The 23,336-nt window shown below is 52.1% G+C and overlaps 2 protein-coding genes across 4 annotated transcripts in view; one reads left to right on the forward strand and one right to left on the reverse strand.

Moving 5' to 3' along the window:
• TSHZ1 (teashirt zinc finger homeobox 1) overlaps positions 1–3,781 on the reverse strand; it is a 76,378-nt gene extending 72,597 nt beyond the window's left edge. Inside the window, exon 1 of the mRNA XM_039839528.1 lies at positions 3,621–3,781. Within this exon, the coding sequence (XP_039695462.1) occupies positions 3,621–3,660 (40 nt within the window). The 5' untranslated portion in view covers positions 3,661–3,781. The remainder of the gene's footprint in view (positions 1–3,620) is intronic.
• Positions 3,782–6,217: 2,436 nt separating this feature from the next.
• PTGR3 (prostaglandin reductase 3) lies at positions 6,218–15,599 on the forward strand. 3 transcript variants are annotated; one of them, XM_039839552.1, is made up of 3 exons: positions 6,424–6,548; positions 11,621–11,703; positions 12,826–15,599. In XM_039839552.1, the coding sequence occupies exon 3, from the start codon at positions 12,986–12,988 to the stop codon at positions 13,748–13,750; it is 765 nt and encodes a 254-aa protein (XP_039695486.1). In that variant the 5' UTR covers positions 6,424–6,548; positions 11,621–11,703; positions 12,826–12,985; the 3' UTR covers positions 13,751–15,599. The 3 variants fall into 3 exon arrangements, with proteins under 3 accessions (XP_039695476.1, XP_039695486.1, XP_039695496.1); XM_039839542.1 differs by lacking the exon at positions 11,621–11,703 and having other exon boundaries at positions 6,218–6,548; XM_039839562.1 differs by lacking the exons at positions 6,424–6,548; positions 11,621–11,703 and adding an exon at positions 6,826–6,990.
• The last annotated feature ends 7,737 nt before the right edge of the window (positions 15,600–23,336 follow it).

Raw genomic sequence — 23,336 nt, forward strand, 5'->3', positions numbered from 1 at the left:
ACAGCTTGACGAAATTCGAGGTAACAGTCGTTTTAGCTTTTTCTCCATACGAGCATGCTTTTTTCTTTTTTGTGGAAGAGTAAAATTTCGGGCCTGCCAGTGCTAACGCGAGACGGTCCCCCTCTTGACAGAGGCACAGCTACTTAGATTTCACAGGTGTAATTCTCACCCAGAAACGCAGTCCTGCCCATCTCTGGTCCAAATATTTACAGATCCCATTAGAATTACTGCGGCAGGCCGAGGGTACGCCCGACCGGGTCCGCACTGTAGAGCAGACACTCCATGCACACCTGAAAACACTGATTTTTGTGAACTTTTTATTTCAGCCCTGTTAATCCACACGCTGTCCCTCCCTTCCGCTTAGAACCGCAGGCCTAAACTCACAGGAAGCACAACCATTAGGGTCTTCAGAATTGAAAAACTAGAAATAAAAAACAGCTGAGTGGCTGGTTTTTCGTCTTGGCTTTATTGCGCAGTTCAAAGGCAGGATTACGAAGGTCATTAGGCAGCATTGTCTCTGTGACATGATTAGTCAGGTAGCAAAGTCCATTTGTCACCTGCACCAGCAAATTGAGTTAATACTGCACTACAGGCTATGGGGACTGTATAATATCAACATGATTACATCAAGCGGGCTGCAAACTTGACAGCTCACTGAATTTGTCGGCATTAATCGTTACGCCTGTCACAAATCCATCAGGTTTACAGATAATTAGGGGCCTGTTAATGAAGCTGGCTAAACAACCTCACCTTTTTTGATAATTAAGAAGCCGCCTCATTACGAAGGGGCCATTTCCTCTGAGCAGTATTTCTTTATTTTTTTATATAAGGAGGATTCATTTAGATAATTTTCCCTTCCTCTCTCATCACCATGAAGTATTGCTGTTCTGCATCTGTCATCCACCAACTTCCTGGCTACCAAACAATCAATTATTTGACACTAAGATATTCTCAAGAAAAACTCATCAGTTACGGATGGAACGGCGAGGGGGGCCAATGTGCAGCTTTAAGGGGAAAAAAAAAAAAGCAGTCAGGATGTTATAATAAAAACACTTTGGAAAATGGCTTGACTCCCATATGTATATAATTGCCCTCTCTCTTTTCCTGAAAATGAATAAATAACATTCGCTACAAATGTATTCTGGCTACTTTAAGAGGAAATGTGACTGACTTCTGACTGAGATTATAAACGTGGAAGACTCCTTATTAAATGCTTAAGATGAAGGAAATCGAGATTTTTCTCACCTAGTCCATTGCAAATATATCGAGTCCTTATGCCAACGTAAATATTAGTGAAAATAAGCAAGTGTGAACCAACGTGTGTTAATGGAGGCAATTCTAGACGAAAGCGAACAGCCTTATTCTGCTAGGGACCCACCTTGACCCCTCTGTATGAGCAGAGGGTGGGGGAGCGCTAAACAATGGCTCATTTAATGATCACGAGAGTCCCGCAGGTCTGGACTCAAAGTCGAGATAATAAGCCCTGTAATTAAACTTACACGGAACCTTTTAGTATGAAATCTATTTTTGAAATATTACTTCAAAACACAGGACACTTGGAACATGTGCTGTCTCAATTTCCTCTCCACTAAAATATATTTTGGCTCCATTTTTTAGGGTTTTTTCCCCTCTCAAGTTCCTGTACAGCAGATGACTCAGTCATCAACTCTTCATAGCCATCACTTTGCAGCATTTTGATTAAGTATGCCAAATGTCGTGTAGAGGAAAGAATGGGAACACTGAGCCTGCCAACTTTTGATTGACCATTAAAGCCAATGATATATGTGCCTGTCAAAAGACAGACAATTAAATCAATATTGGAAAAAAGTCGCCTTGACGGCTTGTTTTTATGTGAGAGCTGCCAGAATGGATTACCATGCACCATCATGCCCTTGTCAACTTTCAAACCTTTTATTAAAAAAAAAAAAAAAAAAAAAAAAAAATGTGGTATTTAAAGTTGCAGTACCTCATTCCCTCGGCGTTTTGTTTGTCCTCGGAAATATTCACTGCAACTTTAACTGCAAAAGTTCTGAAGTGTCCAGAAGTGATTTTCTAAATACGACCTTTCATTGTACATTCTGCCATGAAAATCCCTCTGGCCGTGGAAATGCAAAGAGGCCTCTCTGGCTTGCAGCACGAGCAAATGGTGAACATCTTTAGAGCTCGAGCTATAGTCTTAGGGGGCTAACAGTGACGTAGATGCCATTTCAGAGGTTTCTTCCTGCACTATGCAAAGTTATTCAAAAATAAATATTCTCTTTTCTGTTCACTCTCTGCTTTGAATGCCCAGCAACAAAACTGCCTCTGCTTTAGTGAGCATTTCTGTCATGGATCTAATAGAAATTATTAGCTCGATTTTATTTGATCATTCATACATGTAGATATTATTCTTAAAATCTTGAGGAGCAATGATCTCTGCTTTAAATGTCTCCCTGGGGAAAAAAAAAAAAGCATCTATGGAGACTTGGACACATGCATGTGACTGAGTGCAATACTGAAAATTATTTAGATTCCATTCGATACCACAACAGTTAAAGAGTCACACTTGTTTAAACATAAAACACCCTTTGTATTATTTTTCCTCTAAAAGCTTGGGGAGAGTTGATTTACTCTATTATTTAGTGAGAACTCACTGGCAAATCATTGCACTCTAAGCTCCTCAAACAGTGTCCAAAACTGAGACAAGACTCGAGTAGGCAGCAGAAAGAACTCCTGGGCTATTCTCCAACGTGCGGTGAAGAACGCACGGCGCTGACCCACGCCAGGGTTTCAGCAGTGGATTAGCAGGTGAGCTGAGTTAAAGGATGCTGCAGCTGTAAAACTTCTGAGACGAAATTAAAATGGAGCAGGAAAAAGGGGGAGCGAGGGAGAAAAGTTGCCCAGATAGTGGCTGAGCTGTCAGGAGCATGTGTGTTTCCATGGTGAGTGATTTATTGATGTTTATCAGGAATGAATAGATCAAAGGCTGCCAGATGACAGGCGATCAATCACACATCAAATCAAGGATGGCAATCCTCTAATAAAACAGAAAACAAGGAAAACCAGCTCCTGCCAGTTCCTCCTCCAGAGAAAAATAACTTTTCTGTTCAATCAGATTCTGCACTATCACTGCCTGTTGGCCTGATCGAAAGACATCTTTAGAGGTAATAAAAAAAGGGGGGTGGGGGGGAGGCGTGAGAAGCCTCCTGCACGGGACATTCGAGGCTGCTATTTTGCAGAGAAATCCTCCGACCACATTCCTCGCGTCCTAGGCGGCTGGTGACCTTATTTTCAAGTGTCAGGTTCAGCCTCCCGGCCTTTGGAGGACTTTGCAGCGCGCTCCGGAGCAACTTCTCCCCCGGCGCACGCCCCCCTCCCAGGCGGCGAGGAGCCCCGGCCACCCCGCGGCCCCGGCCTCCCCGCCCCCGCCCGCCCCGCGCCCCCCGCCGGGGCTTCTCCCAGCGCCCAGCAGCGCCGCGAAGTTTCCGCCGCACGCGCGGGCCGGGGGCGGGGGCGCCGGGCGGCCGCCGGGCGAGCGCGGCGAGTGCGGCCGGGGCCCGGGCCTGCGCGCAGCTCGGGGCGGCCGCGGCCCCCGCCCGCCCCCCGGCCCGGTGCCCCCGGCGCGGCCGCGCGCGCGTTACCTGCGGAGCGCCGGGGGGCCTGCTGCTTCCTCCTCGGCATGCTGCTCGGGCCGCCGCAGCCGTCGCCTCAGCCGCCGCCGGAGTTCGCGGGGCGCGGGGACGCGGGGCCCCGGGCGCGGGCGCAACTCCGCGGCGCGCCCAACTTCGGCCTCGTCCCCGCGGGCTCCGGGCTCCGGGCTCCGGGCGCGCCGCGGACCGGCCGCCGGGCTGCGGGCGGAGCGCGCGGGGCCTGGGCGCCGAGCCCGGAGTCATCCCCGGCGCGGGCCGCGGGCGCAGCGGCGGGCGCTCGGAGGGCCGGCCCGCGGCCCGCGCTCCATGCTGCCGCCTCCCGCCGCCGCCGCGCTGCTGCTGGCGGGCGCTCTGCGGGCGCCGCTGCCGGCGCCTTCGTCGGCGAGCCGGGGGTCTCCGAGCGCAACTTTCTCGGCCCTCTGTCCTCGCGGTTCGGGGTCGCGGCGAGTGCTCTCAGTGCGCGGGTCGCGGCTCCCTCATTGTGCGCCAGCGAGGCCGATGCAGGCTGTCCTTTCCCTCCCGCACTTGGTCTAAGAGGAAGAAAGCAAACAAGACAGCGGAGTGAAGCCCCCGTACATACATGCGCCGGGGGGCGATGTCAGGCGCCGCTCCACCTTCCCGACAGTCACAGATCGAACAGTGTCACCCCGCCGGAGCGCCACTTGCTGCCACTTGGCTTTGCCGCCGGGATCGCCGCTTCTTCCAAAGCGAAATCTAATGCAAACACATTCTGATCATGGATTTTTGGCCGGTCTTGATCTTCCAACAGAAAAAAAATTAGAAAAATACACAAAAAGCACCCCCCTCCAAAAAAAAAAATAGCCAACAGCAACAACCCGGAGAGTGTGTGCGAGGGCGCGCAGAGCAGACATTCGCTGGGTGGGCGAGATGAGCGTGGACTGTCCCCCCCAAACTCCTGGGAGAGAGGCAGATCACTCTCGCTCGCTCCTCTTTTCAGTGAAATCTACCACACATTCCGAGCGCGGAGCTCTCAGACAGTCTCAACTGATAGACAGACACATCGAGCTGCTTTTCCTGCTTCAGTTTTTACTCCTCCTCCTCTCGCCAACGTCACCCTGACAATTACAAATAGGTCTCTAACAAACCATACCTGTCAATCTTTTTAATTGCTTTGTTTTCTTTTTTTTTTTTCCCCCTCCCGGAGCTAAACAATATGACACAAAAAAGAAATCTTAATAGAGCATAACATAAAAGATTGCACTTTGGAGAAAGACATTGAGGGGTTTGTTATTGTAATCCACTGGCTGATACTGGGTAAAACCATGTGTTCTAAGCCAGTTAAGTAGCACTAGCAGATTTTTGAACCTGTTAGTAAGCCCCCCCACCCCCACCCCGTACATTCACACACGTACCCACGTGGACATCAACTACCCTCGGATGAAGAATATCCTACATTTGAGATAAAAATGCCTGTGTCGCCTCTGCAATCTTAGTCTGGGGGTTAGGTTTGATTGGGGAAGGGCACAGTGTGGTTTTTATATTTTGGTAATTCATGGGTAAGTGGAAGACTTCAAGTTCTTTTAAATTAAAATGTATACGTTTAATAAAAAAAATTCGAGATGGACTTATCACGCAGAATGTGGAAAATATTTAATTTGGTCCCTCTATGAAAAGCGAATTGATTATTTGGTCAATACAATTAGGGGGAAAATGGACACTATGGAAGTGTCTAGCTGGGTTATAAAACGAGGTCTTCATACATCGTCGCAACGTCTCCAATTCAATTAGGTCTCTCGGCATCCCCACCTAGAAGTTTAAAACGCTTGTGTGCTCTGGGAATTGGGCCCTCTGGTTTCCAATGCGTGTGTCTCTCCCAATGGCAAACCTTGTAGAGGCTACTCCAGACATCCACGGAAAAACACGAAATCTAGGCCAAAATAAATAAAATGGCTTAGTCCGTGCAACTTGCATGGGACAGACTGAGGGCAGAGGCGCGGGCAAGGCGTTCGGGGGACAGAGGCCAGAAGCCCGGGGGCAGGGTGTACTGGGCGCCGCCCCCCACCCCGCGCCGCCGCCCCCGTTCCGAGCTTGCGCGCGGGCACCCGCGGCGGGGATTCCCCGCGCGGCCCGGGGCCCCGGCCGTGCCCCGCCGCCCCGGCCGCGCTCGGGGTTGATTCGTACCACCTTGCAAGGAAGTGAACGCTTCGCACGGGAAGGGGAGGCGCCTGCGCCAGCCGCCGGTCGCCGCGCCTCCGAGGACGCCCGGGGCTGCCGCCGGCTCGGGACCGCGGCGGTCGCGGGACGCGCGGGTCCCCTCGGCTCCCCCCTCACCCTCTGGAGGAGTCAAATCGGCTTTTAGAGCGCGGGGAGGGTGGGGATATCCGGTGCCTCCCGGGCGCGCAGAGAAAGGGGGAGGGCGGAGAGGGTCCTTGGCCAGTCTGCGCCGCGCCGATTCAAACCAAAACAAAAAGATTAAAGGAGCAGCGACCGGGGCGGCAGCGGTCCCCCGGCCGGGACCCCGGGGGTGGCGCGCCCGGGAACCGCGGGGGCTGCGCGCGGGCGGGGGGGAGCGGGAGCCAGGCGCAGAGGAGAAGGCGGGGAGCCGAGGGGAGGGCGCGGGCCGGAGGAGGGGCGGACCCACCCGATCCGCCCTCCCGCCCGCCCGCGCCGCGCGGAGCCGAGCCTGGAGGCCCGGGCTGGGCGCGACCTTAGCCTGCCGCAGCGCAAAAAGCGGGTGGAGGCGCGGGCTATGCTGCGATTGGCGCTCGCCGGGGCCCGAGCCATCGTGGACATGTCGTACGCCCGCCACTTCCTGGACTTCCAGGGCTCCGCCATCCCCTGCGCCATGCAGAAGCTGGTGGTGACCCGGCTAAGCCCCAACTTCCGCGAGGCAGTCACCCTTCGCCGGGACTGCCCGGTGCCACTCCCCGGGGATGGAGACCTCCTCGTCCGAAACCGGTGAGCCCGGCGCGCGCCCCCCGCCCCGGCCCCGCCGCCTGGGTCCTGACACCCCGGGGCGCGTTCGGGCGCACAGCCTGACTTGGCGAGATCCTGGGAAGTTGAACCCGCCGCCATCTGGCGAAGGCGAATGTGATGTGACTGTTGCTGATTTGAATATCCGATGCCACTGAACATCCTCATAACTGAGGGTTATTTTAATTTGGGATTCCCCTCCCCTCCCGCAGCCCTCCCTCCTCCCCCTCCCGCTCCCGAAATAAAACCGACGGGACCCAGAAGCCGAGGCTTCCCTCCCGGCCCACCCGCGCGCATCCAGGGCTGCTGCGTTCACATAGTCTTTAGGGTGGAGCAGGAACAGTCTGGACACAAACTGCGACGTTTGGGTAACGTGCTTGGGAGGAAGAAGGCCGGGAGCCCGGCCGGCTTTTCCTGTCCGCTCCAGGTTGGCAGCCGCCTCGCAGTGTCGTTGAGTGTGTTGGTGTGCACCTCGCCGGTGTCGTCCGCGTGTTGTCAGTGCTGTGTGACCGTTGTCTGTGCCCCCAGAGCGTAACGACAGGCGCGCGGCGCGCGTCCAGGACGGCTGGGCCAAGGCCGGGGTGGAGGCATGGCTGCATTTGCTCTGATGTTCTGCACACCTCTGGGGACGCTCGGGTCGTCGCCTGACCTCTGACTGTCTTTTCCGCCCCCACAGTCCTCACCTTAATGCGCTTCTGCCTGCTACTCTTTGGTAACTGGCGAAGCAACAGGAAGGAAAGGGACTTCACTCTGCGGGAGCCGGACCCCCGGGTCTCGGCTGGGGTCCCCTCGCTGCCGGACCTGCGGTCGGGGCGTCCCGGGCGCCTCGGTTGCCTGCGCACGAGCAGGGCTCCCCGCCAGCCCTGTCCCACGCGTAGGGGTACGCTGTTGTTTGTTTCAGGGTGAGCACTACGGAAGGGAGGAGAACGGACTGGCCGTAACTATGTCGTAAATTGTGGGCAGCCAGAAAGTACGGAATCCTCGGCAAGGACGAAGGACAGTCCGTGCCCTACCCGAGTAGCTTGACGCAACGCTTAACCCGTGGGTTTGGAGATTCTTATCAGCCTTCCAAACGAGACTGTAAGACCGAAGAATTCTGATCAAAACTTTTGGAGACCTGTTGGAAAAGTAAAAATTGAGTAATCCACGGGTGCGGCGGAGTGAGGCTGGGGAGGGGGCGCCTTACAGGGCGGAGTGTGTGTCCTTTTCAAAGTTCGCAGCGGTGGAAACGGCTTCGGAGGATTTCTTCATTGTGGAGTGAGAGGTTAAGGGCTTTGACGTGAGGAATGCGTCCTGCCTAGTTAAAAAGAAGGGCTTGTGTGTGTTTCACGCAGAACATGCAAAACACACGAGTGACTGGCTAGAAGTTGAGATGAGACCCAACCTGAGAAGCCTGCAAAAGACTTTAACAGGCGAAAAGTTTCACTTGGGCTTTTATTTATTTTTATTTTTATTTATTTATTTATTTATTTATTTATTTATTTATTTATTTATTTATTTATTTATTTTGCCTTTTTCTGATTAAGTACCCGGTGATCACTGAAGTAAACACCAACAACAGCTTGACTAAAAGCCCTTTTAGGAACAGGGCGTTCGGTGGGGAAGGGGCGGCTGAGCGGGGCAGGCGGATAAGGTGTGAGGTCGGCACTACCGGCTGCAGCGAGCTGGGACCACCCGCCGGCGCCCTCCGGGGCGCCTGCTCCCACCCGGCGGCGCCTGCTCCCCCGGCCTCTCTGCCGCTCGGGTGCCCACTCACCTCCGGCGACTCCTCTCCCTTCACGCTCCCTGTCGCCCCTTCCTTCCCCCAACCCCTCCCGGTGCCCGGGCGCTCCCCGCGCTGCGTCACCGGGGTGGGTCCCCGAATTCGGTGGTCAGAGCCTGAGAGCGCCGGCCCCCCCTGTTTGCAGCTCATCAGTTTGGGTTGTTTTAAGTTCCCTGCCTTTTCTCTCCACCTATGCCAAGAATCCCTTTCCTATACATAATATATTTATACGTACAACTTGACCTCTAAATTCTACCTCGAAGCCCGCAACAGAAAGAGAGTGGAGCCAGTTTTCTGCGTGTGGGGAAGGGGCGGAACCTCAGCCTCCCCCCTTCCCTACTCCGTTGGAAAATCTGCTCCCACCGCCAACTGTAGGAAGACCCTTTATTCGTGCATACAGTATCAGTGGAGGCAGCATCTCACCGACTTTCTTTTTAAGAATAGAGACTTAAAAATTCACTGCTGGTTCATTTCAATCCTAGACCAAATCTCCCCTGAACAGTGTTGATTGCATGAAAATTTTATGCAAGCGCTTCTCATTTTTATCACGATAAAATCTGCTCTGGAATGAATGGATTGAGCCCGAATCCACTTATTTGGAAAGGTGTTTGGAGGTCTGACTTTTTCTTTCCCTTGAACCATTTGCACATCTCATGCCATGTTTACAGAAAATACAACTTCTTTTTTCACAAGGAAGAGAAGGGCTTTTAAGCTCGACATCGATGAGAATCATCAAGTTTGCCATTTAGGAAAGGTGTGAGGAGGGCCACAGAGGATCTCCATAGGACATACAGTTGACGTCCCTTTATCCTGTTTCCTACATCCGAGGGCGGCTTCACCGTCCCCCTCGATGGCCAGCCCTCAGAAAAGAAAAAGAAGGGAGAGAGACGCCCTCTGGGAAGTCGGTTTGCATGCTATTTTTAGCCACCTTCGTACCACAGTGACACATTATTTCGTTTCCAAATATTTCTAACGATTTTCTGCTCGCGTGTGAGATAATGGAGCGAAGAGTTTGCGAGGCTGGCGAAGGGGGGGTGGGGAAGGCGCCTTTGATGAACGGGCTCTCGCTCACAGGAGGGAAATAGGATTCCTGTGGACTCTCCAGGCCGAAATGTTTTTTCTTTCTCTCTTCCTTTTCTTCTTTTTTGAAAGGTGGGTCTGGTTTGGACCACTTTGTCTCCCAGCATTGGAGGCTTTTGCTCGAGACTAGAGTCTTCCCGTTGGGTTTTGTCGAGAGAAAGAGTCCCCCGCCCTCCCCCCAGCACACAGGACTGCCCTGTTTCACGATAAACATGACGAAGGGGTTCAGCACTTTTTAATATAAATAAACGGGGCGACTCTAGAAGGGTCTATACTGGGGGAGCGCCTGCCGTGTCCCTTTTTTTTCCTGCGGGTCCTCCACATCAGTCTTTCTTGCGGGTCCTGCCGTCGGGCCGCCGGAACCCTGCACTCATTAAAAGCACATATTTTAAATTAAAGGGGGCACGTGGGGGGCCTCCGAGCGCGCCCGCCTTTCCCGGCGGATCTCTCTTCTCTCCTCTCGATCGCGCCTCCTGCCCGCCGCTCCCGGACGCGGGCCCCTTTCCCGTGGCGCCTGCCGCTCTTGAACTTGCCCTTGGTGGAGCGGAGGGCGCGGGCCGCCGACCCTCAGGCAGCTCTTCCCAAAGCCCAGGTAAGGACCTTGGAAGGCGCGTCTGGTACCGGCAGGTCCCCGCCAGCCTCGGCCGCCGCGCGGCCTCTAAACCAAGGTCCCCGGAGAGGCGGGGGCCGCCCCGGAGGCCCGGCGACCGGGGAGGGCGAGGTGCGCTCAGGCGAGTAGCCGTGGGCCGTCGGCGCCAGCCTGAGACTCCTTCGCCCACGACGCAAGCCATTTAGAGGACGACAGGGCCGGGGTGGCATGGAAAATGGGGGCGCCTGCGAGGCCCAGGTCACGGTCCGGCCGCCGGCAGGCCTCCGTCCCGCGGCCACTGCGCCCTGGCGCGCCGCGTGCTCTGGCTCGCCCAGAACTTGACCGCCCCTGAGCCCGCGCTCCGCGGTAGGAGCGCCTGCCCCGATCCCCGCCGGGCCCAGCGAAGCCAAGGTCACGGTCGCGGGCCTGCGCGCCGGCCCCTCACCCCAGCGCGGCCCGCGCAGCTCCAGGCCGCTCCGGGAGTCTGGGACACTGGGCGCGCCTCTCGCTGGTGGCCGTGGAGAGGCCTCGGGGCCAGAGGGTCGGACGGTCGGCGGAGGCCGGGCCCTTCCGAGGGAGACGGTCCCGGAAGCGCGGACCTCTGGCGCCCCGCGGGGGAGACGGAGACCGATTCTGGACGCAGCCTGGACGGGGCGCGCAGCGGCCTGCGGACCTCCGGGTGCTGCGCAGCGCTTGCCCCGCTCAGCCGCAGGGCGACTTGGTTTCTTAAGCAAAGCCCCCACGGCCTCAAGCCGCCGCTGGTCGGCTGCAGCCACCCCCCTTCCCAGCAGGGCCCACTCCCCCTCCTCCCCTGTACACACACTTGGCCCTTGCTGTCCCCTCTGGCGGGCGTGCCCTCTCCCTAGCTTTCCTCCCAGCGTGTGTGCCCTGCTCAGCCTCCCACCTGTCCCTGGGTAGTGGCAAACCACAACTTGGGGCGGGGGCGGGGGCGAGCTAGACTGCGGTTTCCTCCAGCAGAGCTTTCCTGCTCGAGGGCCCCCCCAGGGCGCGCCGTACGAGGTAGGGGGACCCTAGGGGCCTGCTGCCACCCAGTATCCCTCTGAGTCCAAGGCGCCCTCCCCCCACCCTCCTCAGAGGAACGGCTGCCTCTCCAGTTGGGACTGCAGAAACGCCACAGGGGACAAAGCTGGAGGGGCTCGGGAAGGGTTAATTGTGGGGGCCCCAGCCCCCCACCTCTAAAGCAACCCTGAGGTCACTTCCACCCCACAGACTCCTTCCTGGAGTTTACTTCACATCCCAGGCAGAGTCACCAAGAGGCGCTGCAGCTGGGTCTTCCCGGCTCGTCTCCTGGGCAGTCCAGGGAGACTGTTTTCAGGCAGCTGGCCCTTTTTAAAAAGACCAGGCCTTAAAGATTGGGTAAATTTAAGAATAGATAGCACCTCCCCACCCCACTTAAAAAGAAAAATAGAATGCAACCATCTTGGCATTAAATGCCACATGAGAAACCAGCAAAAACCATCTCCTCCTCCTCCTCGCTGTTGCGGATCGTTTATGGGTGTGGAATTCTGCCTCTGTCGTGGGGGCTGTGTGGTTTGCCGACTTCTGAAAGCAGCTTGACATGCTCTAAAGAATGGTCTCCTGCTTTCTTATTTCTGCTACGCGTAGGGAGCTGTCAGTATCCTGGCCGTCCGGGCATCATCATCAGGGAGCATTTCTAAGTGCGAGGTGTTACCTGTGCTGCAGTGGAGGTCGGTCCTTGCACAGGGCACTTTTGGTTTCTTAAATCAGATTAAAAGTGAATTATTTTAAAATGACCTACTTACCAGCTTTCGTCCTGCCATCAGATACCACCATCTTTTCATTTCATTACAGGTGGAAATGACATTTTTAGGGTCCTGCATTATGTGTCTAAGCCACCTCCTGACATTCTTTGTAGATGGCTCTTTTTCCCTTATGTATCGGGATATTTTTGTTATGAGGTATACTGAGATGAAAAAAAGCTGGTAAAAAGACTGGCCTTGCAATTAAATCGACTCTGGATAGCAAAGTGAAAATAATCATCTGGTATTAATCAACTCATGTCTCTGCTTCTTGTTGAGGAAAAATATAGTGACGATTTGCTTTCATTTTCATCTGAAAAGGACTGTAAAATGTTGAATGTTCCATAAAATCTTTGTACCCTTCTGAGACAATTTTTGTTCAATTAATCAAAGTGCATATTTTCACACTGGACGTTGTTACATCAGAAAGAAAATTTGCTGCAGCCACGCTAACAATGTTTCAAACGACCCCTGCGGTGACATGTAACAACCAGTGACCTTGCACATTGCATCAATCTTTAATAATATCATTGTCATTACTATTATTATCCGAAGTGTTAAATTGTTGCCAAAATCAATACAAGTCTACTTCTTTGAATATATTTTATCCCACTGTTGTTTTTAACGTCTTTGTTAAGAGGCCAATTAATTTCCAACTCATAGCTGCAGTGAAGTTTGTGTATGAGGGTTTCCTTATTTTTTTTTTTTTTTTTTTTTTTTGGTTTATTTGTCCTTTTGAATGAAAGAGGAGGGAAATAAATGGCACGTGGGATAAATAATTCAGTGTTTAAAGTGATTGAAGTTATTCATAAACTGATAAAAAAAATATTGCAAAACTGATTGCAAATCGCTGTTGAACTAATACTTAATTTCTTTTTCTTTTTCTTTTTTTTTTTTTAACTGAGTATCACGGCTGGTTTTTTTCAAATTCTATCAGAATATGTACCTTAGCCAGCCCTCCAGTCACTGGAATTAGGGTGATTTTTTAAGTGGACTTAACAAAGGCCTTAACAAAGGAAACATCTGAATATTTTGTTTGTTTTCTTCTAGATTTGTTGGTGTTAATGCATCTGACATCAACTACACAGCTGGCCGATATGACCCGTCCGTCAAGATCCCCTTTGACATAGGTTTCGAAGGTGTGGGAGAGGTGGTCGCCTTAGGCCTCTCTGCCAGTGCCAAATACACAGTTGGCCAGTCTGTGGCTTACATGGCACCTGGCTCTTTTGCTGAGTACACAGTGGTTCCTGCCAGCATAGCAACCGCAGTGCCCTCTCTGAAACCTGAGTACCTCACCCTGCTGGTAAGTGGGACCACTGCATCCATCAGCCTGTCAGAGTTCGGAGAACTGTCGGAAGGGAAAAAAGTTTTGGTGACAGCAGCAGCTGGGGGGACAGGCCAGTTTGCCGTGCAGCTTGCAAAGAAGGCCAAGTGCCATGTGATCGGAACCTGCTCCTCTGATGAAAAGGCTGCTTTTCTGAAATCTGTGGGCTGTGACCGTCCCATCAACTATAACACGGAACACATCAACACTGTCCTCAAGCGGGAGTACCCCAAAGGTGTGGACGTGGTCTACGAGTCTGTGGGGGGGACCATGTTTGACCTGGCTGTGGATGCCTTGGCCGTGAAAGGGCGCCTGATCCTCATTGGGTTCATATCTGGCTACCAAACTCCTACTGGCCTTTCGCCCATAAAAGCAGAAACATTACCAGCCAGACTGCTAAAGAAATCTGCCAGCATCCAGGGCTTCTTTTTGAACCATTACTTTTCAAAGCGTAGCGCGGCCATGGACCAGTTGCTTAAGATGTATACAAGTGGAGACCTAGCCTGTGAGGTGGACCTGGGAGATCTCTCTGCAGAGGGCAGGTTCACCGGCCTGGAGTCCATATTCCGGGCTGTCGACTATATGTACATGAGAAAAAACACTGGAAAAATTGTAGTTGAATTACCTCACTCTGTCAACAGTAAGCTGTAAAAACAGAACAATGACATAAATCAAAGAAGAAAGAGAATGGGCGCCTTATGCTTCAGAATTACTCAAATCGATTTATTTTTAGTTGGTAGTAGAGATAATATTTCTTAAAACAGAAGTAAGGTGTTAACGAACAGGTTTCTCTTTTGCTTTCCTCTTTTCCTCGTGTCGCCCCTCCTTTGAAAAAAAAAAATGTGGAATGAAACTTCCCTCCACAGCTCAGAGTTAAACCTTTACGTTCAATCCTCTGGTCATGGACAGTCTCGTTCCAGATTTTATTGTTCCTGGAACTAAATTAATTCCTGATGCGAGAGCTGATCAAATCAGTATGTCTTCAGCTTGATGAGATTTTAAAATTGGTCTTGAAAATAGTTCACAAATTCTTTGCTTTGGGAGAGTTTGGTCTTAGGCTAATAAGTACTTAATAAATAGAGGTTATAGCAAAAGTCATGTTTCAGAGTCCATATTCTCAGAAAATGGCCCTTCTTTTTCTATAGATCACTTGCCAACTATCTAAATAGAAATTTCGAGGAATTCTCCCCAAACTGATTCTGTGAGATTATTAGAAAAGTGATTACGCGAACACAGGCCTTTCTTAAAGAAGTACCTGGTATTTCGTGGCCTTTGCGCACCATCGTCCCGTGAGGCACACGTGGCATGGAGCTTTGCTCTCCTCCCTCAAGACGCAAAGCAGTGCTGAAGACGTAACACGGACAAAGCGGGTTTGGGAAAGGGGATCACCGGGATCTGGGGACTTGAAAAACGTGCTACTCGCCCAGCAAAGGGGCAAGTGTGCGTCCCATCCACAGCGTGGGCCACGTGACGAAACACGTGCCATGCAGGCGGGGACCAGAGTGACCCGGAAGAATATACATTGGCTTCCTGTCCGAGACCGTCAGACGCGGAAGGCGTGTTTCATCTCTGATCACGGCGCCACAGAATAGCAGCCCCTGCTCCTCCGTCCCCATCTACCTTGTTCCCGCGTCCTGGCAGAATGAGGTGCTGCTTGTCCCTATCGCCTGACGTCACACATGAAAGTAACGAGTCACGTGCCTTGTCTTGCGAGTCATGCCTGTAGCCGACCTACCTGCCTCCTAACCTCCAGCTCACCAAAGACCGCCACAGCCTTCCTCATGGAAACCCCCGGCGCCTTGCCAAACCCACCATGTTACTTTTCAAAGCCTTAGGTTCCCGCATCTCTCACGTGCTCAATAAATATAGACAATTAAAGGTGGTCCATGAAACTTGGAGACCGTATTTAATTTTTTTTCCTTCCGTCCGAGGAACAAGGAAATCCTACATCCGATAGCTGTTAGTATCTATTTTACAAGATTTACTCATTTTCAGGTACCTAATGTAGCTGCTAGCATGCACGCACAACAATACAATTTATATGGTAAATGGGACCAAATAATGGCTTCACTGAATGTTATGGCCGCACTGAAGGGAAATGTCACGGTAAATAGCTGCCAAATTATGGATCATGCCGAAGTGTCACAACTGCACTAAAGACAAATGGCACAAGAGGCTATTGCCACTGTGACGCTTTTGAGTTATGAAGAAAGGTAGCAGCCTGATGCGAGGCTCTTTGTGTCCTCATTATAGCAAAGGGTTACCAGTGCAGGGTACAAGGGAAGCCGGTCCGACGTGGGGCTCGGTTATTAATCTGTCCCTTTCAGACGGAACGGCCGTAGCAGAGCGGGAAGGGGCTGCGCCTCGCTTTCAGAGACAAACAAACGAGGAGGAGGGGACAGGTTCCGTGAATGGAACTGCACGGGAAATGACTGGTAACGGAAAGACGTAATCAAATCGTCTCATCAAAGGGTACTATTAAATTTAACATGGTATATGTCGATGGGCTCAGTTGCTTCTTATGCAGATAGATGTGGGAAATCTAAGCAATAATGTACTTTCTCCCTTTGCCAAGACTTGGGTACGGATATTGCCAACTAAATTGCTCCTTCTAAACTGAAGTGCACCGGTTTCTTTCATTTTAATGGGAGGGTAATAAAGATGAAAGACCAACATTTTTACTGATGGATCCCTTAAGCTACAGAATAGGAATTTATTGTGTTTTGAAGGAATACACTAAATTCAGCTATGTTAAAAAAAAAAAAAAATTCCAATGCCCAGGTTTGAAATCAAATATAATCCGAAACCCTCATGCTCTCTCGTTCCCCGAACTAAGGGACTCTACAGTGCATGCTGTTTTCATTTACTCTTAGGAAACAAGTATGAAAGATTCCGCCCATTCAGATAATGCCAAAAATATGTTTAAACGTTTTTTTTTCTATTCTTCTGAAAAATGATTTGTAAATTGAGGGTCACAGTTCAGCAGCAGTGTCTTCTGGGATGACCGTGCAAGACCAGCCTCTAATGGGAGGTGAAATGGTGAGATGCTCTCAACACCTTTCTTCTGAACTGTATTACATATCACAAAAAGTACAGCCATAATTCAGGGCGATTGTCAGTCTTTGTTTTAGAGATGGGGCCGGTCTGGGTGAATTATTTCTCGGTTCTCAGGGTGGCCTTCTCTGCATGTCAGCCTCAAGGTCCCCGGCTGGGCAGATGGAGGGGCTTGGCTGGTAAGTGTGCCAAGAAGGGAGGAAGTCCCACCTCCTCGCGACCATTCCCCTGCGACTGCAGATTTGTTTTGCCTGCAGAAAAGTACCAACAATGTCGACTCGGATCTCTTTGGTGATGACTTCCGCTGTTGACTGATTTCAGCATTAAAAAAAATAAATAAACCGGAGTAGTTTGCCAAAGCAGCGACCCAGAAGTTTTGCATGATATGTTCTATAAATTCCCGTTACGTGGTTTCCTCCGAAAGGAGTTTCTCGCGGGTAGGATGCGCGTCTATAAATGGTCATTAGTATTACATCCGGTGTTTCTCTAACGAAAGCGCAGTCACAAGGAGCTGCTGCTTATTAAAATGGAAGCCCCGCGCTATGGACCGCGGGAACATTCCAGCTAACGACGGTATAAAGTCCTCGGCGCCACACAGATCTGCGTTTCGCGTTCGCCACACGAGAGGCTGAAACCCGACAGATGACATCACTTAAGACACATGCCCGCCTGCCGGAGGGACCCGCTTTTCTGGCTTCCTGTTCTGGCTTTTATTTGGTTAACATTTACGGTGGCCACCCCGACGCATAACGGGCATGTTTTAACCCCTTCGCGGAGTCCCCAGTTAGCGTGCATTTACGACATTCGGGGTCTCCTTTACAGTGGGGCAGGGGTGCTCAGTACGGAGACTCTCTTGATCACTTTACCACGTGTGCATATGGAATGAATGCTGTCTTTTAAATTATATAAACACAGACGAGCAACATGCAACTTTCAGGGAAAAAATACAAAAGGAAAAAGAGCGAGCCGGGTCGACTGTGGATGGGCGTTTCCTGGGGGGTCAGACACAAGTTTTATGAACGTGACCCAGACGCAAAAATGCCCTGGTCTTTGGACTCACACTCACGTTCTCTATGCTTTCCACTCTCTTTTTTATTAAATATTACTTGGTTTTTATGACAAAGACACAAAATTTATGCAAACGTTAGTTAATTGGGGGGGGGGCTTTTTGAAGTTAGATTTTCTGTCACTAATTTTTTTTTGTGAGGGCCCCGAATTAAATGTTTAGGACCATATTTCAGAAGTCGAAATGTAAAACACTGGCTTATCGATGCCGTCGGTGTGGGCATTTTAAAACTCCTGATTCGGTTTTACTAGACCTTCAGAGTTATGCTGTTACAACTTACAAAAAGAGGAATGTCTGGTGTGAGAACCTTATCGCTGTTACCGTGAGCAAGCTACGGCGGGTTGGCAGAAATAAATAAACAAACACTTTTAAAGGCGCTATACAAAATATTTTACCAACATGCATCAGTTCAAGTAATTCTTGATGATGGAGAGTTGACGGCCGAGCAAAGTCAAACAGGGCATGTTTTCCGGTTGTGTGTGCAGGAGTCTTTGGTATCTGAGCGTGGCCTGCATTAAGCACTGTTCTCACAGCTATTCTTGACGCGACGGCTTTGTCCACTGCAGCCTGCCCTTCGGTGCGGGCTCACAGCTTCCCGGGGCACGGCCCCTCTCAAGAAGTGTGTCTCGGGTCCTTGGGGCGGTAGGGTAAGCACTGCGTGGAGTGTAGTTTGGGGGAAACCAATATGTGTCTCGAATATGCTGGGAGCACTGAGCCAAAAGCACAGAGACTCCAATGGCCCCCCAAAGGAAGTGTTCCCCTCGAAAGGCAGTATCTGACATTGTCTTTCTGCCAACGTGAAATTAAAATAATAATTAAAACGTACCCTGCTGACTGGCAGTAGCATCCAGTACGAAAAACAGATTTGTGCTTAGAGCTCAGAAAAACGTTTCATGAAATCATCGGCTTTGCCGTGCTTTATCCCCTCCATGTAAAGAGCTGACCCATATCTTGGAATGGCTCAAAACAGCGTCCTGGCCGTGATGTAGAAACGTGTTTAAGGGATGAAGGGGGTCCTTCTTTAAGACCCTTTGCTTTCTGTGCCCACGCCTGGGTGGTCGGCCAGCAGAAAGTAAGACCTGGAATCAGCCTGAGATGCTCTGTGCCCCTGCTCAGTAAGGCTCAGCCATCCTTTAAGCAGTAAAATCTGAGGTTTAACGGACAATCTAGTTCTACCCACTTTATTCAGGAAGAAACCAAGACCTAGGAAGAACAGGTACTTTGTCCAGGGTCGCAGAGGTCACCGACCCGGAAATGGAGCTCAGATGCCTTCCCAGGACATCTGTCTTATTCCCTTTGTAATCTGCCAAGGTCCCTCGGTGACGGCTGATTTTTTTAAAGTGTCACAGAATAACGACCGGCCTTTATTATAAATCTTTCTGTGGATGACATGACCAACCCGGGAAGAATATGGTTCTGACCACGAAAGTGAATCCCGCTCCGGATCACCTTTAATCCAACACGAATCAAGGTTCCAGATCACTTGATTCTGTGTCCTCTAAATATTACACAATCTTTTGTGGGGAGGAAAAAGCAATTCGGCGGGATTAATGTCTGAATGCCCACGACTGAGTTTTAATGGCATGAGGAAAGGCTCCTGTCCTATCCCGTCGTTCTCGTATGTTAAATAATGAAAATCAAATAAAGAAAAGCTTTATTTTCATGCATCGAGTGTTTTTTTCTAGTGATTTCGCCTGTTTATATTATCGCTTGTAGAAAGTTGATGTTTGACCATCATAATCTTATTAACAGCAAAATGTCTAGACTCTATATCTGCTGTTCCACCGAAATCGAGTTCTGAATCCGACAAGCTCCAGGCTGCGGTAGGGGCCGAGTGAGGGCAGCAGGGCGAATGGGAGTGGGGGGTGGGGGTACCGCTGAGCCCACGTGTGTGCTCACATGTGGCAGGAATCTCATGCTCTCTGCCAATGGCAGCTCGTGATGATGGCTCAGAAACCAACCTTTCGAAACCACATGACTTTGAATGTTCATGTCTTTCGGCATCATTTCTGTCTTGAACAAGCGTCAACGTTCGACTGGACACGAACAAACCCTTTCCCAACAGAAACGGCTTCTTTTCACATTGAAAAACCCTTCGCAGGAACGGCAGCAATGTCAAAGGCAATCTCATTCTGTCGAAAACCTCATTTCTCACTGGGGCACGGGAAAAAATGGTGGGCCCTCTGTATGTTGTTGGAATTTACATTTGGAAATTGAATTGTCTCCTTGAGGGTTTTACTCCAAGCAACTTTTGGAGGATGACTTACATCCTGTACGGGAGGGTAGGCGGCACCAGACGCGGCAGGGGCACTGTGAAAACCTCGCTCTCTGCAGTCAAAGCGAAGGCGCCACCACGGCCACCGCGGAAGGGTATTCAGCGTTTCAACGTTTACACGTGTTTTAACATGTTGGAACTCACCAATATGAAGTATGTGAATACAATGCCACTAACTTCACCCCTTTACTATTAATTAAATAAAGACGGATGATTCCCGTTTGAGAGATGGGAAAATTAAAGCCCAGAAGGATGACTGTTCTGGATCGCCGGGTCCCTGGCTGAACGCGGCCGGGGCCGTGGGTAGTTCTCAGACCGAAGCTGTTTCTCACGAGAGAGCAGCGGCCCTCCAAGGCCCTGGGGCGCACGCATCGCCTGGGAAATGCGGGTCGGCTCAGCGGGGCCGCAGTGGTACCAGATCTCGCCGCCTTTGAAAGATCCGTCTTGCAAGATGCTGTTTTACTTTAAGGCATTTCCGAGCCACCTGAAGGCTCCCTGGGTATGAATTACAAAACCAAGCGCTTGACACGGCTATGAAAATGGTTGCCTTTTACCATCGCATTTTCCGCTTCTTTAAATTAGCCGTCCCTTCTTCGGTCAGCGGTGACGCGGCGCGTCCATCTCTGCGCAGGGTTCTCGGGGCAGAAAGGTCACGCGCTCCCTGGGCGCGCTCAGCCACCGCGACAGCAGACACCCTCCCTGCACTGCACCTCATTGCCCTTAAATAAAGGCCGGTCTCCAACGGACCACGCTCTGGTTTTCCTGCCGCTTCCACGGTCACATTCTGCCTGTCACGCCAACGCTCCCTCCCCCGCCCCGGTGCGGTCCCCAGCCCCAAACACCAATCCCTTTGCGGCGCACTGCTACCGCGCCCGCGTCCTTGGCTGGGTGTCCCCGGTGGGCACGTGCGCACCGTCCGCGACCTGTCTTACGATTATTATCCCGGGAGATGGGAATACGCCCGCTGCCCACCCACCTTTGCGTAGGGTCGCTTGGAAGAAGCGACGTGGTCCCCCATTGCAGTCTTTACTTAAGGGCGGGCCCGCAGGAATGGCAGTGACTGAAGAGGTGGCCGGCAGGTGTCGGGGACGAGGTACCTACCTGCCGTGCAGGTGCGTCTCAGGCCGGCAGTCGTGGGGATGACTGCCGTGACCGAGAAGAACGCAAGGGCATCTTGGTATCAAAGTGGAGGCCGGCTGGGCTGCGCATAGGTCTAGGGTCGGGGTGCCAGCAGGCCTGGTGGCGGTGAGGGACCTGTCCAGCTCCCACTCGCTCATGCACCTGCCGACCAGACCTGAAGAACCCCAGGGCCGGCCCCCTGCCCTCCATGTTGGGAGCTGTCCCTGGTTCTGGCAGCCACCCCCATAGAAGGGACCTCAGAGCTGAGGGCCAGCCGGGCTTTCTCTCCCGCCAGGGGCAGCAAGACAATAACTCCCCACTTACGCTCACCCAGAGTTGGATGTGATTCTGGGGAGCGAAATTGGAGGCACAGACAGGAGGACTGACGGTGACCCCTGATGGCCTCAGAAAATCTTCAGAGGGGCCGGGGAGGGCAGGAGCGGGCGGGCGACGGTCAGCAGATGGCCCTTGGGCTGGTCAGAGAAATGGCATATCTGCCGCGTGTCAGCTTGTCAGGGACCCTGCAGGCCCCAAATGCCAATCTGGGACATTCTGGGGACTCGGGGCTTCTCGATGAGACCTTTTCCTTGAGCTGCAAGCTTTAAAAAGACACGGCTATCGGTCAGTAAAGGAGCTGGTGGCGACGGCGGGGCGCCTGCCACTCGCTTGCTCGAGTGAGCTCACTGCTTTCCGCCAAGTCCCTGCTCTGCTTAGACAGACAGTCCCTCTCACCCGTGAGCGCCAGGAGCGCTTGGCTCCTGCCCCGTTTCCAGCACTTTCCACGGTGCCCTGGATCTATCTGTTCCATGTGCGCTGCCACCCTGGGCCGGAGCAGAGGGCCTGCCTTGCGCTTCTATGTTAGAGTTGAACCAGCGAAACCGGCCCAGTTGTCTCCCCTTGCAGGAGCCGGGCAGGCCCCGGCCCAGTGGGGTTTCTCCAGTGGCAGAGACCTTAGCGACCACAGCCTCAGGCAAACCATGGGGCCTCTCTCTGCCTCAGGCTGCTCGGCTGGAAAATCAGGCGAAGGGCCTGACCCGAGTTGGGGGCTCGAGGAGCGGGGACAGCACTGGGTCTCTGCCGCCCACCTAAGGTTTTATTTATAGTGGTTTCAAAGTTCTGTCTGCATCGGTCCAGTGGGCCGCTTTAGCGCTTTCCAAAGCGAACCCCCAAACGCAGGACTTCTTCAAAAGTCGCAATGGCTCCTCTGCTCCCCACGTGCCAGAGACAGTTACAGCAGAACTTCAGAAGTGCCTGGCGCGTAGTAGGCACGCTCAGTACAGCGGTCGAATGAGTGAAGGATGAACGAGCGAATGAACAAGTGAATCAATACCAAAATCTTAAAAACAATGAGGACAACCATTAAGGATAAAGTGGATGAAGCAGGAAATTTTCATTGCCCGGCGAGGCTTTCCTGGAGATTCTGATTATCGCCTCGCATGTGAGGGTGCCCCGCTCCACCTGGGCGAAGGTGCCCCCGCGGGGGGGATGGCGCTAGACGCATGCCCATGGAAGTCCGGCAGACCTGAGTTCAAGGCCGGCCACCCACCGCCACACCGCAGCCCTGGGGAGGCTCGACGCGCAGGGGCCTCCACTGCGGGGAGGGTCGTAACTGATCGTGGATGCAGCCTGACCAAGTGCAGGTGCAGCCGTCACACTGTCCCAGCCACCGACGACGTCGGGCCCTGTCCTCTCCTTGCCTTTGGAAGGAGAGATGCACAAAGGAGACTGGAAATGGCAGGTGGAGAAGGGGACATCTGCGTGGAGCCCGCCCCCACGCCACGATGCCAGGACGATCAGCGGCAGCCCTTACGGCCCCGAGAGACTTGAGGTTAGAAAACTGAGAGAAAAACTCGAAGTAAACAGCCTAGTCTCGACATTCATTACCCGTATGATCTTTCGCACCCTGCAGGAGCAACAGCTAAATTTGCTTTTAAGTGGAATAAAACTAGCCTATGATAGATCTGCAGAGGGTTATTTTAAAAATCTTTATTATATTCACATTAAGTATATAAAATTATATATATAACATTGTTATATATTATATAACATTATAACAGTATATAAAATTATATATCTATATAACAATGTTATATATATATATATATATATATACACACACACACACACACACACACACATATATATATAACATTGAAAAGGAGTTAAGATGCTTTTGGAGCAAGTATCAGAAAGTCCAACGAAAACCAGCTTACACAGTAAGGGGCTCGTGTATCTATCGGGGCAGGGCAGCCTTCAGGCACAGGTTGATCAGGGGTTCAGCTCCGTTTCTCGGGGTGTCTTCTCAGACTGCCTCATCCGATGGCCGCCTACAGGGCCAGGCTCTGTTTCTCCTCCACCCACAGCCCTCCACCAGCTCTCCAACAGTTAACATTGGGTTTGGCCAAGTGACCCTGCACCTGTGTCAGGAGGAGTGGCCGCACCACGGGTGGCTTGTGGATAGAGGTGAAGGCAAACTGCCCCTCGCCCCGTGGAATCAGTGTCCTAGACAGCCATGACAAGGCAGATGCCCTCGTGCAGTGAGGGGAGGTCCTCGTGAACCCTTCCAGACCCTATAGGCCGGAGACAGAGCTTTTCGCCATCTGCAGCGCCTAGGAGGGCGTCAGGCATGCGGTAGTGGTGGCGTGGGTAACTACCTCCGGGGCCCATCCTGGGACCAAGTGTCCTCCTTCCTGTGACACCACGGTTCCTGCAGTCCTGCCAAG

This window comes from Pteropus medius, unplaced genomic scaffold (assembly GCF_902729225.1).
Source record: "Pteropus medius unplaced genomic scaffold, Ma_sr-lr_union100, whole genome shotgun sequence".
Taxonomy (NCBI): Eukaryota; Metazoa; Chordata; class Mammalia; order Chiroptera; family Pteropodidae; genus Pteropus; species Pteropus medius.

Coding starts and splice junctions, on each gene's coding strand:
- PTGR3 (XM_039839542.1), top strand. CDS start 6,340: ATGCTGCGATTGGCGCTCGCCGGGGCCCGAGCCATCGTGGACATGTCG. Junction 6,549..12,825: donor GACCTCCTCGTCCGAAACCG/GTGAGCCCGGCG, acceptor GTTTTCTTCTAG/ATTTGTTGGTGTTAATGCAT.